Genomic DNA, 17,810 nt, shown 5'->3' on the forward strand with positions numbered 1-17,810 from the left:
CACACAGCAAAAAACATGTAAGAGTGGGAAAAAGGCTCACACTCTTACCAGGTGAAAAAAATAAACCCTAGAAATCCAGCAAAGCTGCTGAGGAACTCATTAGGTAAGGGGAATCAGCCATTTATTGAGAATTCTCCCTAACACTTCCAAATAACGCTTAGGGGAGATACACCACCTGGCAAAAACAGTGTTTAAATCAAGTCATGTATTGAACAATGTTATGTAGTGAACAATGTTACTGGGCTAGTATGCGTTTACATACTAACCACCAACATTGAAAAATGCATTATTTGTTGGGAAGTTTAGTGTCATTAAAACAGAACATTACATTTGGGGATATACATGTTACCTGGAAGGCATATGGCTTGTGAAAAGAGAAAAGAATACTGGAATAAAGACGACATTTGGCAGCATTTTTAAAATAGTATATGGTTTGGTAGTAGGTAGGGATATGGCTTGTGCTTGTGTTTTGTCATGTTATGTAGGGAAATGTAAGCTGTGGCCTGCGCAAAACATTTGGAAAAGAAACACTTACTAAAATGCACAATGTGTCCCTTTCCCCGCAAATCAACATATGACATGGTCTGAGATAAGTATTTCCAAAGACAAAAAAAAGCACTGGTGAACTGATTAATCTGAATAGAGAATTGTAGCCTTTTAAAGTGAGAGAAAAACGAATTTGCATTTCTGCTGCCATTTGTGTTTATTGTCCTTTGCTGTAATCGAGGGTCAAGGTTATGAAACCTACTGATGTTGAAAATGTGGGCCTTTCATAGCAGTTTGATAAGCTAGTACAACGGATAAACAGACGTTGGGTGAAAAGATAAAATCTAGGGGAACAGGAACATGTATATTTAAAAGCCGAAATTGTGAATGGGGACAAATTAAAATCAAACCAGGACTGAACTCGGACATCTGGTATTGTGTTCAATTCACCAGCCGCTGCAAAACAACAGAATTGATCTGCCATGTCCTCTGAAGGAACTGGATTTCGTTTGAAGAGGTTGAGCCATAAAGGGCATCTTGAAGATGTTTGCGGTTGATTCTAGACCAAGTTGGGACATCAGATTGCCATTTGTCCTGATGGCCATTTGATCTATCCCTTCATTCTGCCACCAAAATGTCTCCATTTGAATTATTGTATTAGCACAACACCTGCTTTACTGAACTCAGGAGCAGACGTTGATAAATGCATTAAATACTCAACACATTGAGAACTTGAGGAAGCATCTACAGCATGTTTTTGCATATGCCCCACGCAATCTGAAAAAGTATGCCAAGGGGATGAGAACATATTACGACCTCAAATCACGAGCTAGGTGACAGGGTTTACCAATATAACATTTTCAGTGAAACTAAGTCAAGGAGAAAAAAATGGAGCAGAGATTTTGTGATTATTGCTAAAATGTCATCTGCCGCCTAGAAGGTCTGAATCCAAAAACTGGTTGAGGGAAAATGCATCAATCAATTGAAAAGCTGTCACCCGTTGTAAGGAACTCATGGTGGCAACAGTAAAGACAGACAAGTGATCACAGCTCAAGGGTGTTTAACTGTAACTGCAGGGTGGGAAAACACCTAAACTAAACCTAAATCCAAGATGGTAGAACGCGTCGACCATCAAACGAAAAATAAGGCAGTCCTTGTGGCGTTGTTTCAAAATAAAAAGGCCTATACTAAAAAAATGTTTTTAAAAAAATTGCCAATATCTTAAAACTAAATTACAGAAAGAGTGTGGGAAGGGTTTCAATAAAGGAAAAAGTGTTCACAAATAAGTCAGGAGTCTCCCGTCCCCACATTTTCAGCACGGGACAAGGTGGGTCTCTTGAGCCCAGCACACACTTGTGCTTTCCCAGCACGAGTCGACAGTTCTGTTCCAGCTATCCGGTTCTTCGATGGTTAAGTCTCTCTTCAATAAAAGTCTCTTGCCTTCGAGGGCCTGATGTTCTCAACACACAAACACAAAGTTCTGTTCCACAAATACTTTAGGTCTTCTTCTGGGTGCAGACCCCAGACAAATTGTATTCAACAAATCAAATAAACAGTTCCCTTCTCAATGAACTTTGGGGTAATGACTTTCCAGTTAATTCGCTAACTTAACCATGCAGGATTCATCTCCCTTTCCTTCACAATCATCTGTCGATTTAAGACTTCAGATGGTACAGAGGATTTTAAAAGACCCCCATATGATCACTTTGACCCCAATTCTCACCTTTCTCCCAAGACCTTTTGGTAACTGTAGTTCCATAGCGGGGTAATCGCGAGAAAAAGCGTTTCTCGAGTGAACACCCATGTGGTGTTTGGTTCTGCTATGCTGGCTTTCCCCAATTCTTTTATCAACAGTTCTTTATTTGTGTATTCAAAGTTCAATTAGCCGCTCAGTACTTTTGTTCAACACAGTTCGGTTCCTTTGTCGGCTCTCCCCTCAACTCACCGACTGATGAACTGCTTTGCTTTCTTGTCTGTAGAGTCAAGGCCGGTACCATTAGGCCATGCGTCTCTCCCCGGCTTGGCTGTTAGCGGAGGAGATGCCCGGGCACCTTTATCTGCTGCAACACACGCTGGTTATTGTTTGCGATCTTACGATTCCTTCTCTTGAGGCTTCACGGGTCTCTGTCGATAAGGGTAAGGTCACTTCTCCCCTTGGTATTCTCTCAAATTGTGCCACCTTTCTCCTCCTCTTCAACTGCCATGCTGAGTTAGCTCCCACGTTGTGCGGTCTGCCTTGCTCGTAGTGTGCTGTCGTGCTCCAACTTTTATCCCTGTGGGGAAGGGAAAGGGCCATCAGGTGTGTGTAATTCTGGTCAATTGCATGACTTTGCCTGACCTTTGGTTCATGACAGGTCAGGTAAACAGTTGGCATATTAGTGCTTTGCTTGTTGGGAAAGCAGGGTGATCGAGTTTCCAAGTATCCTACAGGGAAAACAGTGTTATATGGAATTCTATGCCTCGTATTATGGTTTTTGGTAAACTCAGAAGGGTGAGATAGATTGGGTTTGTGAGACAGACGTGTTATCGTGAACTGAGCAGAGTGGCTTGTGGGAACGGTAGTCTAAGTAGGCTTGGTGTTTGGAAAAAAATAATCAGGGGGACGTGGAGAAGGGGGCAACATGAAAACAAGGATTCTGAGAGGTTGTTTCCTACTGTGACAGGATTTGGGCTTTTGATTGGTTTACCAGAGGTTTATCGGTGGTGGGATTCTAATAGGGGCGCTTCATTGGGAGAAAGGGAGATAGCTGTGGTGGTACAACCTACAAAAGGTACAACCAACAATGGTTTCAAGGGACTCGTTCTCCTCTCCTTCCTCGGCATGATACTGCATCTCACCTGGGGAACTCCACCCACGCCCTCCTCTCCCCCCTAATCCCCCAGCCCAAGAATAACCCCGGGCTCCCCTACCCAGGTGATCCTCCCTGGTCCACCCCCAGGGTTGGAAACAGACAGCGCCAGCCTTCCCCTGGCCACCTGAATAATGGATTCCCCGAGGTCCACTTGGGAAAATACCCTCACTTTGGGAAGGATTGAGGACCCAACTGAATTAGGCCTGAAGAAAAAGAAAAATGAAATTGTAAGAACTAAAAAAACAATAACAAGGAAAACAGGTTTAGGGTGTGAGAGAACGAATGGTTATTAGTACTAATTAAATGTAGTAATCTAAAAACTTGATAGGAGGTACTGTTTGAGTAACAATGTGCATTGCTATGTGTCACTAAACAAAGGCTTTCTACCCGCTCTATGTAGAGAACTAATGGAAGACTTCTTTCAGGACCTGTTGACTGGGGAAAGAGTATTCCAATAAGTAAAAAAAAAAACAATGGAGAGAGAGAGAAGGCCCACCTGGAAAAGAAAATCGCAATCGTTGCCCGAATCGAAAGGGATAGTGGCGAAAGACACATTGGAGAAAGACACACTCAAGATTGACCTGAAAAAGGAAAAAGTAGGATCAATGCCCTTGTCCACCCCCTTTTGCTGCTGCAAGGAGTAAGCACAAGTGTGGGGGAGGAATTCATAGGGAAATCCAATTCAAAAGAAAAGATGTCGAGCATGTTCAAAACAATGCAGCCGCGGCCTGCACACAGCATTTAGAGGGAGAAAAAATAAATCACTAAACATTTGCTATATTTTTAAGTCCCCTCAAATGAAGATAAGCACTTCGAAGTACAAAGAAAGCACTCAAACCTTTAGTAAAATGGGGAAACGATGAATCTAAGAAAAAAAAAATAATAATCGCAGAATTTTAAAGTGACATGTGAAAAATGAACTTGCATTTTCTGCTGCTGAGTGCCATGGTTATGACACCAACAGATATTGAAAAACTGAACCTTTGATAGGAGTTTCATAAGCCAATACAATGGATGAACTGCCATGTTGGGTGAAAAGGTAAAATCTAGGGAGGAACAAGTATATTTAAAAGCTGAAATTGTGAATGGGACCAAATTAAAATCAAACCAGAATTGAACTCCGACAGCTGGTATTCTGTTCAATTCACCAGCCCGTGCAAAACAACATAATTGATCTGCCTTGTTCTCTCAAGGATCTGTATTTCATTTGAAGTGTTTGAGGCATAAAGATGGTGGTCCTGCAACTAGGTACATGGGAGGCCGAACTTGCAATTCATTCAAAGGGGGATTTTTATGACTTGCATCTGCATATGGGGGGGGGGTTCAACCTTTTACAAAAATAATATGAGTTCAACTTGACCAGCGGATCCGTTTTCGCCAATCTGCTACTTCAGTCTCCCAAGCTTCTCCTGAAGGATGCAGATACCTGGAAAAATAAAGTGTTTATCTAAAAATCTACCAGACCCGGGAACTGGACCAACAGGAGCAGGAATTGGAGTCATAAACCACAAGAACTTTAAACTTCAAAAGACCTTACTACCACTAGGTTGAAGACAAATATATTTAGCCCAGAATTAACAGCAAAAGGCCCAGATACTATATTAGCAGACCTAACTGGAGATGCCTTGTATTATTGTGTCTAAAGAAATACTGTGTTGGATTCATATTTCTGGTGCTATCTCCCAAACGTCATGTCATAGCAAGCACATTATTTTGTAAAGTGGTTAGTTAGAAAATGTCTATTAGATGGACCAAAAATTATTTTTCTAGAGTGACATAGTTATACAAACTAGGCGCAAAGGCACATGCCAAAGATCCATATATCCTATCATTCGCAGTGACAAGCCAGTTACTTTTCAATGGGAAAAAAAATGTGTATATAAAAATAGAAAAGTGAGTTCAATGGTACAATCTGTAAGTCAGTAACAATTAGGCCCATTATGATGAAACTTGGGTCGCTTGATTCGTAGCAGAGAAATCTGGTGAGCAGATTAGTAGAGTGGTCATGTGTGGAATTTACTATTTCAGAATGTTACAATGTTTAATGCAAGAAATCTCTGAGAAGACATCACCTCAAATGGAGGGAACTGGGTTTAGAAGTAGAGATTTTGTGATTATTGATAAAATGTCTTCTGCCACCTAGGATGTCTGAATCCAAAAACTGATTGAGGGGAAAATGCATCAATCAATTGAAAAGCTGTCACCCGTTGTAAGGAACTCATGGTGGCAACAGTAAAGACAGACACAAGTGATCACAGTGCAAGGGTGTTTAACTGTAAATCCCATCTTTCTGACTGATGCCCACTAGAGGGGGAGAATTGAACCAATCCATAAGAGGGTTCCCACCTCTTTGGGAGACATCAAAAAGAAATTAATATGGTAGACATCAAAAAGAAATGCATATGGGAGTACAATATAAAGTGGAAATAATCCTGAGGGAAGCAATACGATAAAAGGAAATTAGATTCAATCCTGGCCCGGTTATTTGTCAGTACTGCGGAAGTAGGAATATATGTCAATAGGATTGTGCATCCCGATAAGTTAGGGAACATTTCAGCAGTGTATGTACTTCTGGAAAAATATATATTTTATAGACTAGGTCCATGGTGGGTATACAGTGAGATCTCAGACACGCTGACCAACAACATTTAGCATGGAAAAATCTTTAGGGGAGTTAAATGGACATCACACTGTGTGCATACCTAGAAAAGAAAATAGAATAGAAGTAATTCCTGGGAATAATCAAAGAATATTGATGTGAATGCTGTGTTGTTCCAGACAAAAAGAGAAAGGGCGATTCACTGCTACTCATTTTCATGTTGCCCATTGAAAGTGAGCATGGTATGCTTTTACAGAGTAATTAAATAGAAACATCACTGAAGGGAATCTAGCTTGCATGCATGTTCTTTTCTACAATACATGCTTCTCGGCTGAGAGCTTTGTGTCCCGAACCTTGAGCCCAGGCCAGAGGTCTTCAATCGGAGGATTGCCGGAGGACTATACCAGTATTCCGGTCTCTGCTACAGCTACAGTGCAGTTTACTACCCCCATTAACACTGGCAGCAGAGTGTGAATGGCAGTGAAACGCAGTGAAAAGAAGACTCCGAGGTTATGGCGGGTAAGGAAGTAGTGAATATCACGATCTGCTCTCGCAGTTAGACAGTTATACCCTGACCCTGCCTACTTTACCATATAGGTGCTTTTGAATAAGTAAAAAGGGGCTTTGCAAGTTGGAGCTTGGCGCTGCATGCGTGTATGTCTATGTTATTATAACATAATCACACTGCACTGTACAGCCTTACAAGCTCGCCCTCTTAGTGCCATTTTTGTACACGTTAAGGAGATGTTTGCCTAAGGGTTAAACCGGTTATCCGCTTCAAGAGGCATGAGAGGTATTTAAGGGCACTTCTAATAGCACCATCAATTTCTAACCCCTAAAAACACCTACTCTCCAAATGTAATCTCAGTCTTCAGAGTGCAGTGTGTAAATGGTGGGAGGGTAAAGTGATAATCTGAGGACCCATCGGTTTCTTTGGAGGAGGAGCAGAACTATTGCTGTGTTGTTGGTCGTTGATTAATTATCAGTATGGTCCCCAACAACTCTAAGCAACAGCAAAAATCAAAATTGAAGTTCACCCTAAAACGGGTGGGCTCGACAAAGCTTACAAAAGGGCAAGGAGGTTAAGAGTAGAAGCCTGCCCACCAACCATGCAAAATCAAGTATTCCAAGCAAATGTACCCAATCTACAATCAAATGGGCATTGCAGAGTCAGATGAGGAGTAAAGCATAAGCAACCCAACGTGTAAGCCAACACTGGCCAGGCGCTGAGGAAGGCCAGACAGAACTACCGCCAGGTGAAGAGATAGGCTGTGTCCCCCATCTCTCACTCCCCCTCGGAACTCCTCAACCAAGGCCACGTTCAACAACCACAGCGCCAGCAGCCCCAACAGGACCAGGTCCTGTGGGAATCGCAGCAGGAGGACAATGGCATTTGCATATTCCTGCCAGACCGCGAAGCGGGTCGTGAAGCAGTATCATTAGGACCCGAATATGGATCCTAGGATGGACACAAGGGTGGACTTCAGTGCAGAAGGAATAGACATTAGAGGTTGCAACAGAGTAAGTGGAACGGGTGGCACGGGTATAGCATCATACAGATCCTTATTGGAAGCACTGGATCTCTTGATAGATCGCCCATATGCTGAAAATTGTTTGCTGCCCAGCAAGGTACAAGGAATGGGTACTGTTGAGGAGCTGCCGAGAGGCACGTCAGGCCCCAGTGAAAAAGCAGACTATTAGTGGGAGCTGGTCTTGGAGCCACCTCCTCTTAGATTAGGGGTAATTGGTGAAATCCAGCCAGCAGCAGAATCGGAATCTGATCTAGATCCTGCATCTCTACATATTAAGGAAAAGCAGAATTTAAGCTCTCCACTGACTGCAAACCTACATATTCCACCAAGCCTGGGATTGGAGGAACCGAGTTTTCTATATCAATCCCAACTACAAATCGAGGAGGTGGAGACTTAATTGCTTTCGCCCATTACATCATATGCAGACTCTTCAAGGATTATAGATGAGGTGATTGTCATGCTCAGGGAGCAATCAGCTGAAAGGAACAAAGATCTAGCCCGACTGGATGAATGCATTGAGATAATAGAGTGGCTGATGAAATCCTCTGTGGCCATGGGGTTCAAGCGGAAAAAAAAATATCCTGGTGTACGCTGGCTAAAGCAAGCCAGACCATTTCACAATATGAAGGTAAAAGTGGGCCAGCCATTGATCTAACTGAGGATAAAGAAGCATCAAGACTCCTAAATGCTGATCACCGGCAAAAAACGTCTGTGCGGTTAGATCTCATTATATGCTCAGCTGGAGGGCCTGTGATAACAACAGATTTGATTCCAGGTGACCCTGTAAGGGTCAATGTGGAGTATACCCAAAAAGTTAGAAATGGGCCTTTGGTGCATTAAGGGAGCATGCAGAACATTGCTATAGCAGTACTAGTAATCTAGGGGCATTGGCCACAATGGAGGAATACACGAATAAAACAGAGGGAGCAACCAGTCTGAAGCAATGGCTATGGGGATTGTCGAGCCAACAGACCCCCCTCGAAGGTTGGCAGCAAACTAATGTCATATGAACTTTCAAGGGTCGAACACATGGAAATAAGAACGCTCATAAAAGGCAGCCGATAAATCATCAATGCCTGGTATTTCAGCCATTGCCTTTTATCACATGACATTTTCTCCACATGTCGACTGTTGTCAGACTATGTTCTGTGGGGGTTGCAGCGCACGTTTTGGCCTGACAAATGGGCATATAAGGCAATGTATTTTAAATTGTAAGGATGCTCTGGCCCTGAGGGGTATTATAATGTTCACTGATGCAAGCTTTAATATATGTCCTACGCGTGATTCCTGGCTAGAGGCCACCTTCGTTCAAGGAAGACCCCAGAGGTCTGCATCAACTGAAACCCCAAGGACATCTCAGACTAGTTTGACTAGGTGCAGTCCTAATCAACACACTCACATGGTCTTATTTCTAAGCAATCAAAAGAAAGCGTCTACCGTAATGCTGTGCGTGTCTGCCCAATAGGCGTTTAGCAATGATTTGGCAGGTTTAAATCCACGTCAGGGGACAAGGGCCATTGAAGATTTCAACATACAAATTGTAAGGTGGAATATCGCAGGTTTACTAAATAAGTTACCCGACGTTGAATGGATTCAGTGGCTCAGTACCCATGACATGGTGTGTCTGTAGGAAACATGGTTGTAGGACGCACAGTGTTTGGAAAACATTTTTTGGAATTTTTATGTTTTTATGGTGAAAGCAGTGCGATCTGCAAAAGGCAAGATGGTGCAGAGGTTTGGTGACTATGGTTAAGAAGCACTAACTAGTACAAGCAGTAGGATGGTCTTTTGATGACCCTGTCAGTTTGACAGTAAAGATCGCTGGAACAGCCTTCCTATCATAAATATGTATGTTCCCCTTAAAATCAAGCAGTCTGGTATAGGGAGGATTTTTTTTATCCTCAAAAACTGGCCGAATACTGAAGATGGTGATTTTATATTGATTGGAGATTTTAATGCAAAGCTGAGCTAGAATAAGGGCATAAGGGCAACCCCCAGGATAAATATGCATATTGAAGAGCTATGTGGAATCCCCAAAGGAAGTATTACGGGTTGGGTCTCCACAATGGGCAGCTCAATAGATTTATTTATGAACAAATATTTATAGGTAGAGCTTAATGGAAGGTGTGCCGGGGACATTTCCCCCTCTGACCCCCCACAAACCTACATTTAAGGCAGGACAGAGGAGTTTGCTTACAGACTACTGATTGGTAGATTGCTTCTCATATGTTAGGGCAAAGGGATTTGAAGTGCAACATCGCCCAAAAAGCTACCATAATCCATTGGTACTGGAGTAGTCACTGATAGACACGCCAACTCTAGAACCCAAAAGGGTCACAGTTTAACCCAATGATTAGAATAGGGGAACTAGAGGCTATAGCTCTGCTCAAGACACTGAATCGCAATCTCTACGGGTTATATTGTTCGGATCCATGCTGCCCCTTTATGGTCCTGAAGTCGCGTATCCTTGGTAACGCTCCCTGTATCTCTGGCAAATGGCCCACTAGTCCAGGTAGCAGTAAAACTAATGCACCTTGGTTTGACACAGAATCCAAGCGAGCGAAAAGGGAACTTCATATGGCCTCTATCAATAGGTGCCAAGATTCATCAGCTCAAAAAAAGTTTTAGATTACTACTGAAAAGAAAAGCATTTTTTTGGTAAAGCAATGGGATCTCCTGGATAAGCCGGCCTGTGAAAACAGGAGATATCTGGGGGTTGGTGAAACTGGGCTTCGAGGGCTCGCGCGCAGGCCCGGTTTAACAGATTCCTGGTGACCGCTGGGTCTCACATTTTAGTGAGTACCTTATTGAGGCAGGCACCAAGATACAAGTAATCACAGACACTGGAAGGGAGACCCATAGGCGGGTGCTGTTTAGCCAGGAACAAATAGAAGTGCAAATCAGAAAGCTGGTAAGGAGGTGGGCACAGATGGATTGAGACCAGAGGTATTTAAAGCATCGGTAGCCTGGTGGTTTGCCAGTCCGACATAGGCTTATGGCTCTGCCCTCCCAGAATCATGGAATAAAAGCCCAATTGCTGCCCTCCCACCCCCATTTAAAAAAGGCAATGCTCTAAACCCACATTGCTATCGCCCCATTGCACTCCTAGACATCTCAAGTAAAATATTTGCAGGCTGTCTCGCCGAGCGTCTGGAGGCGTTGGCATCACATAACTCTGCATTCCCAGATACACACGCAAGTTTTCATAGGGGTTTCTCCACAACAGATCTACGTTTTATAATCCACACTATCGTGGAGAAGTACAATGGAAGGAGTAAAAAATAACCTCTATGTGGCCTTCCTATACCTTACAAAAGGCCTTTGACTGTTTACTGCAATTTGTTATGGGCAAAACTAAAGGGAATGGGGGTCCCATTAGGACTCCTTCAATTAATAACCCTGCCTGATGAGGCCACCTTTCCCAGTATGAGGTGTGCAGCAAGATAAATACTCAGAATGCTTTGTGACGAATGCAGGGGTAAAGCAGGGGTGCCCATTGGCCAGATTATTGTTCTTGCTATTCCTCAGCAATTTTGATCCCTATAAAGGAGTCTCAAAAACGGATCCCTCTGCTTATGAACGGCGCAAAATATAGCACCTTATTATATGCGGATGATACAGTGCATATGGACCTAACGCAAAGGGGGCTTCAGAGGAGTTTGGAGTATTCCAAGAAATAATTCAAGGAGCACGGCTTAAAACTCAATACTCTAAAAACCAAGGTCGTGGTCTTCAGTAAAAAGAAAAATCATACACCTGGCGGTGAAGGAATATAAATCCCTGGGTGTGATTTTTTTCAGGAAGGCGCAGCTGGAGAAGCAATCTAAATATGGTAGTTAAACAAGCAACGTTAAGTCTGAGGGGCCTTTTACGTTTTTATTGCAAACACTGCTATCTTATATGGTGCAGATATGTGGGGGGCATCACAATGTAGTTGTCTGGACATGTTGAACTCAGGCCTAGGAAGAATCACAGGCCTCCCCACTAGAGCCCCAGGGGACGCACTCAGACATGAGTTGGAGATTGTTAGCATATCATTGCAAGCCTAGGTTTTTAGAATTTTATCTGAATGTGCAAGTGTGTACCTCTGTGAACCCAAACATTGGGATTGCCTTGAGAGAGACAATGCAAAACACTGACAAGAGTCCAAGGCTCTGGTATAATAGTGTATGGTATACTAGTGTAGTTTGTCTTCTGAAAAGATGGGGGTAGACAGCGCAGTACTCTTCTAAAAGAAAGATCTGTAGAGCTTGAATTAGAGGCCCTTCTCGCGAGAATTGGGAACTTATCCTCCTTAAAACACTATAATCCCAGGTCAATTTAAGCAGGCTATTTATCAACCGTCAACAAAATAAGGACTGCTGAATGGAAGCAAACATCTTATAGGCCAAGCAAAATGGGTTGCCACTTAAAACAAGGGCACCATGGCTAGGCTTGGATGCGATCTGTCCCTGTGGTCTGGGTGTGGAGAAGACCAAGTGCACTTTCAGTTGGATTGTAGATTCTCAAATAACTTGAGGAAGCAGTGGATAAGGCCACACCTAATTAAGAATAACATCCGAACACAAACGTAAACTATGGTTTTTGTTATGCACTGTGATGATGTGAAGTTTTTATATGGCCTAGCCCATTAACCGGTTAAGGTCTTGGGCATGATGAAATGCCAAGAGTGTTTCTCTTTGACTTTTAAAGGATTTTAGGATGTAATTTTTTTATTGTTGTAATATTATATGTTAATGTGTTTTAATGGATTTTGTATCTGAATAAAAATTACTACTACAACAGTCCATTTACATACAGGAAGGTCCAGTCGTTTATTGAAATTGAGTTTTTCGACTGCGGTTGAAATTCTGATATGTCTATTGAGTAAGGGGAAGGGTGGTATCTAGTTGCAATAAAGAGGAAGTAGAGAGAATTGGATAGGCCGGGATGTTAAATTAATTTGTTGTTTTTAACAAATGAAAGGTTTATCCTGGATTCATATGCATTTTTTAATTAATGGTGCATACACACCCAGGGCAAACAAAACTTAAGAGGTGATGATTATTACAAAAGTCGTTATTTCTGTGACGGTAGCATTGAAAACTGAGGTGAACAGTGTGTTGATTAGTTTTCATCAATGTTATTTCATGGATGTATACCTTATTTATATTAAAATTGTATCAGTTATTTCTATTTGGGTAATACATATACCTTCTGGGCCACCCTGTTTGTTTCTTGTCCTGAAAGAGGTGGGAGTCTGTAAGGAATCAATTCTGTTAAATTGGGGGTCACAGATTCATAAAAAAAGAACTTTATTAAATAAAGGAAATGTGTGCGCATCTGGTTTGGGGTGGGTGGAATGTTCCCCTGAATTGGATGTCGCTCAATTAAAACATCCTACAGTTTGTAGAGGACAGGGCTGCTACTGCACACCAGAATGCAAAATCATTATGGTTTAACCAATTAGTTAACCAGGGCTAAGGAAACCGTGCAGCTGTGTTAACAGTTGAATACTTTACTTGGCATGAATGTACTTCCATGAAACGACACACTACTAAATGCACACCCCAAAGAATACAGGTCTTCCTGAAATTCAACAGTCACTTCAAGTCACCTCTGCCACTGTCTAGCATCATTAAATGGCTTGCAGAAGAGTTACTAAAGCATGCACTCATGTACCCAGTATCTATACTTGCCGTTTTTCCTTCTCCCCAAAGGGCTAAACCAGGGATAATATGCTGTAGCCCTATGCCCTAATTTCTGCTGCCACCAGCCACATCCGAAAGGGACTTCCTCCAGAATTTAGCACTTGATGAATCTTTAAAGTATATTTTACCATGCACTCTGGCCTCAGGATGAAAGCAGACTATCATAAATAACCTGTTCTGCCACCAACAAGGAGTGATTAATGGGAGGAGGTAATGGAATTTTAAAAAAGGCCCCATGAGAGGAAAACAAATATTGAAAAGGTAAGCACTGATAAGCCATTTGATTTGGCTTTTGAATTGAGGCCGGTGTGTGTTGGCACAAAGTCTTTTGTTTTAAAGATGCAGCTTTGTGTTAAGGGACAGAGGTCATATGCAAGTAGTCTCCCAATACCAGAACACTGGCATCCAAAGCCTGTAATGTTTCCTATGCATGGATCAGTCACCAAATGAAAGATGTCCAGTTGCTGCCATCCTATGCCACGTGTACAAGTAATGTCAGGTAATGCCTTATGCAATATACAGTCACCATATCTCAGCTACAGTCCCCTCACAGGTCTAGTTGCTGCCATCATATCAAGTGTAGGCTCAAATGTTATGTGCCGAGATTTTGTAAAGCACTGTCACCAGAAGCAGCCTATTGGTGGGGACACTCATGGGTCCAGTAAGTGAGTAAAGGGCCCATGCATAGTAATACGGCCAATGAGATGTATTCTGTTTACTTTTAAAGAGAAACTAGAACATTAGCTTTTTGAACCCAATTCCTTAAAAGGTAAGGCATCTGCAATGTGTGTCATTTGAACACCAAGATAAATGTCAATTGAAAAACAAAGATATACAAGGAGTTACTCACATGTCATTATGCAGCAGATACAGAGCAAGAAGCTGACTGTAAACTTGAGGTGTGGAAATCCCTCCTGGGGCCTGGAAACAACAAAGCATGATTACTTGCAGAGAGTACAGCTTTTGGTTACCTAAAGAGTTACACATTTTTCTGAATGCCTCTTAATAAGATTCTAGAAACAATAGACCATTGGTCCAAACTAGCTTGTCCTGTGCGGCAAATCCACCCAATTCTGATAAAACAGGATGCCCAGGATCAAAGAAATTGGACCTTGGCTCAAATCCAGTGACTGACTCTTGCAGCCTAAATAGCTAATAGTGACATTTTACATAATCTTTGCTTACTAGAGCATCAACATGTTTAATCTCCCTCCCGTTGAGGGTCTAGGGACTGTTTCCTGGATTGCCTATTAAAGAGGCTGCCTAGGAAATGCCACCCTCAAAAGCCTGCCAACAGAAGAGGAGAGCAGGAGAGAAGAGGATGCCAGAGAAGGTAATTCATTTTAGGGAATAGCGGATTATGTGGGTGGACGAGAAATGTAGCTGGGGTATTCAGGCAAATGGCAGGGGGGGTGAGGGTGACAAGATGGGTGTCGCCTGGCATGGCAGGTTCAGAGGATACATCACCCTCCCACCCCATTCCAATCTTTTGATGAGCACAGAAGTATTAAAAAAAAAGGGGCGGCAGCCTCAAACAGGCAGGATATTCCCTTAGAACCCTTGCCTATCCCAATACCACACTTTCTACCTCTCCCTCCAAGTATGCATGTGATCCAAGACCATTTTTACTGTCATCTAACACTTGCTGTGTCCCATATAGACATCAACATTTCCACTGGCGACTTGCCGTTGGCAAATTGTGAGTGACTGATAATTGACTGTTGGCAAGTAAGAAATGGTGGGATGTGTATGTGTGGAGAATCGAGGGGAGCAAGTGCATTTTTATGCCGGACTAGTAGTTTTTAGCTTGATATTTCTTTCCATGCTGCTATACCCCTCCTGTAATTATTCATCAATGTTTCCAAAAGATACAGAACTACCAATGGAATTTAGGATAAAGAATCGCAGAATACTAAAACATAATAAAATAAACAAAACAAGTGAAGTGGGCACACGTGGGAAGGAGTACACAATGGAGGATTAACAAGTTTATAACATAATACACAAAAATCAGAGCAATACATATTGTAGAAAAGAAGATGGTCCCTAAAAGTATCCTAATCACATTAACTTCAAGCAGAAGCCTAAATAACTGTTGAAAATGTTCCATTTTAACTTCACTTCTGTTGCGATATCCTCGGACTACAATATTTAAAGTAAACACATTTCATGCAACCACAATTCTATGTCCACTTTTTTCCAATTCGATAGAATGATCTTCTCATCACACCATCAAAACAAGCAAGATTTTTCAGACACTTTTAGATGCTGCTCTTCAACTATTTCAACGCGGTCTTGCATAAAAAACAATCTTCATTAGCTCTCAAACCTGCTCCTCACTGCTGTCAACCCTAGCAATGGCTACTGTGACAAATCAAGGGTATTCGTCCCTTCTCCCCAAAGGGGAGCCACCCCCTTTGAGGCTGGAGAGCAAGACCGTCCCTAGGGCTCAGGGCAAGTGGGACCTCACTGGGAGTTGCTCCCTCTAAGGGACAAGAAATCTTGTTCCTCTGGGGAACTTCTTAGATTGCCCAACATATCATATACAAGACTGCCTGCTGGGAAGGAGAATGCAACATCCTTATATTTGGCTGCAGGCAAGGCTGAACTAAATCCATCAGAAAAGGAAAAAGAGATTGTCTCCAAGACAAAACGTGCATTTAACGTGGAGGAAGGAGGAGGAGGAGAGTGTATGGTGCGCAAAGAAAGCCCCCTGGCGTGATCCCACCTTGGAGAGGAAGAGAAGTGTTGAGCCATGGAGCTTGTGACTTTCGATTTGTGAAAGAGCGCCAAAGTGAGAGGCCGGTGGGAAAGGCAACTGAAAAACCGCTGCCCAAGAAGCAAGGAGTATCCAGGAGTAGCTAGTGGCATGACCACGAATGTCTCATGGTGGGCGAGAAGCCTGCAGAACAATGCCAAAACCAATACAGCTGTGAGTGTAGGAAGCTGCCCATTGCTCTCGTCCATATACGGCTGCAGCCTGAGGGGAAGCGGGGAATGAGACGCCGCAGAAAGCACCAAACAGGAAAGCTGATAACAGAGAAGAATACTAAAACATGTGTCGAACCCTGCAGCTCTCCCAGATGTAGATGAAGGTATCGGGGAGAACGGGGAAAAAAGCGGGAGGCAGCCAGGGCAAGAGCATGTGAAAAGTACAACTCGTCCCCAGTCATAAAGACGAGATACCAAGAATAAAGTTGTTGGGTTACCAATGTGAAAGGCTCATAAAGCAAGTAGCAAATAGCCCTGTGCTGAGAATAAAGAGAGACTGGAAACAATTAACCTGGGAAGAAGGATAAACCCCTCATGAACCAAGAGACAAAGAATGGTAAAACAAGGCCTAAGCAAGTCTTCTAACTAATATGATGCAAGACTATCAGCCTGATAACGCAAGACAAAACAAGCAAGAGAACCCAGGAGTGGTGGAATCTAACAGGGGATCAAGTCCCATACACAGTATCCAAGGATGAATTGAGAGACTGAATCATAAGTGAAGACAAGAGTGTGTGAGAGACAAGCTGTAAACAGTATACCCTTAAAGAGGGCATGAAAAGCAGAACTGTTTACATGAGTTACAGAAGCTCATGGAGGAGCTATCCAGAGCCTACCAAAGAAGATTGTATTAAACTTAAGTACTAGAGAGCGACATTGCTATACAGTGACTATCAAACTACAAGAAGGCCAAGAGAAAGACCTTTTCTTGACTGCGATTTATGTTCATTAAGCTAGTGGTAGGGTCAGAGTTGGCTTTAGACCGAGGACATTTTCACTTTGGGACATTCTGGAGGACAAACAGCCGTAGTTTATTTACATAGGCAGGGCAATCCCCTTAGGAATTTGGAGAGTTAGGCTCTCCGGGCCAACAGGTGCCATAAATACTTCAGTGACATTAACTCTGTCGGTTTGGGACTCATTAGGACATTGATCTGTCTAGAACTCCTATGCTGGGCACATTATCCATTTTATGTCATGCTCGGCCCAAATTGCAGTTTTGCACTCCCACAGGTGAAAAGTCCCCTACATTTGTATATTCCTGCGCAGATTGCTCTAAAGGGGTCTTCTATAAAAAGGACAAAACATGGTTTGAACATCTGGAAGTTACATTCACAGCGTGCTAGGACTAGCTGATTGTTCCATTCTTTGGCCGCCTGGACATCAAATGGCGTCTGATCAATTCTGGAGCTCTTCCAAGTATAAAGATTTTTACTCTACAAATAAATCCCTAAAATGCAGTCCCATATACAAGACAATACTGGCATGATCTGGTCAATAGAAGGTGTACAGAAGCACACCAATGAAACCATTCTAATCACTATGTACATTGAGCGTTATATAGAAAAAACCCACAAGAGGTGCTCCGCATCATAGTGGGTATTTCTCTAGGAGAATCCATTGCTGAAAGCATCAAAAGAATTTGTATTTTGGTGTAAAGAAATAGCCCTAGAAGAGACCCATTTCCAATATGATAAAGGTAAGTTTACCCCATTAACTAGGTGGAATGGTAACAGGGGCCAAAGTGGCTCCCTATTTGGAAAACCCTGTGCATGGAGGCATTTGAAAGGAAGCTAAAAAAATACCTTATTTATGGCATTCATAACCCCTACAATATCACCTGCAGTGATTATGTGCTTTTAATTTGGAATGGAAGGGA

The 17,810-nt window shown here is 42.6% G+C and overlaps 1 protein-coding gene across 1 annotated transcript in view; it reads right to left on the bottom strand.

Annotated features, from left to right (window-relative positions):
• The window catches only part of COPS8 (COP9 signalosome subunit 8), a 248,396-nt gene that overhangs the window by 186,578 nt on the left and 44,008 nt on the right, over positions 1-17,810 (bottom strand). The window contains exon 2 of the mRNA XM_069615984.1: positions 14,010-14,080. Within this exon, the coding sequence (XP_069472085.1) occupies positions 14,010-14,080 (71 nt within the window). The remainder of the gene's footprint in view (positions 1-14,009; positions 14,081-17,810) is intronic.

The sequence above is a fragment of the Ambystoma mexicanum genome, chromosome 9 (genome assembly GCF_040938575.1).
Source record: "Ambystoma mexicanum isolate Mex_15411 chromosome 9, UKY_AmexF1_1, whole genome shotgun sequence".
NCBI lineage: Eukaryota > Metazoa > Chordata > Amphibia > Caudata > Ambystomatidae > Ambystoma > Ambystoma mexicanum.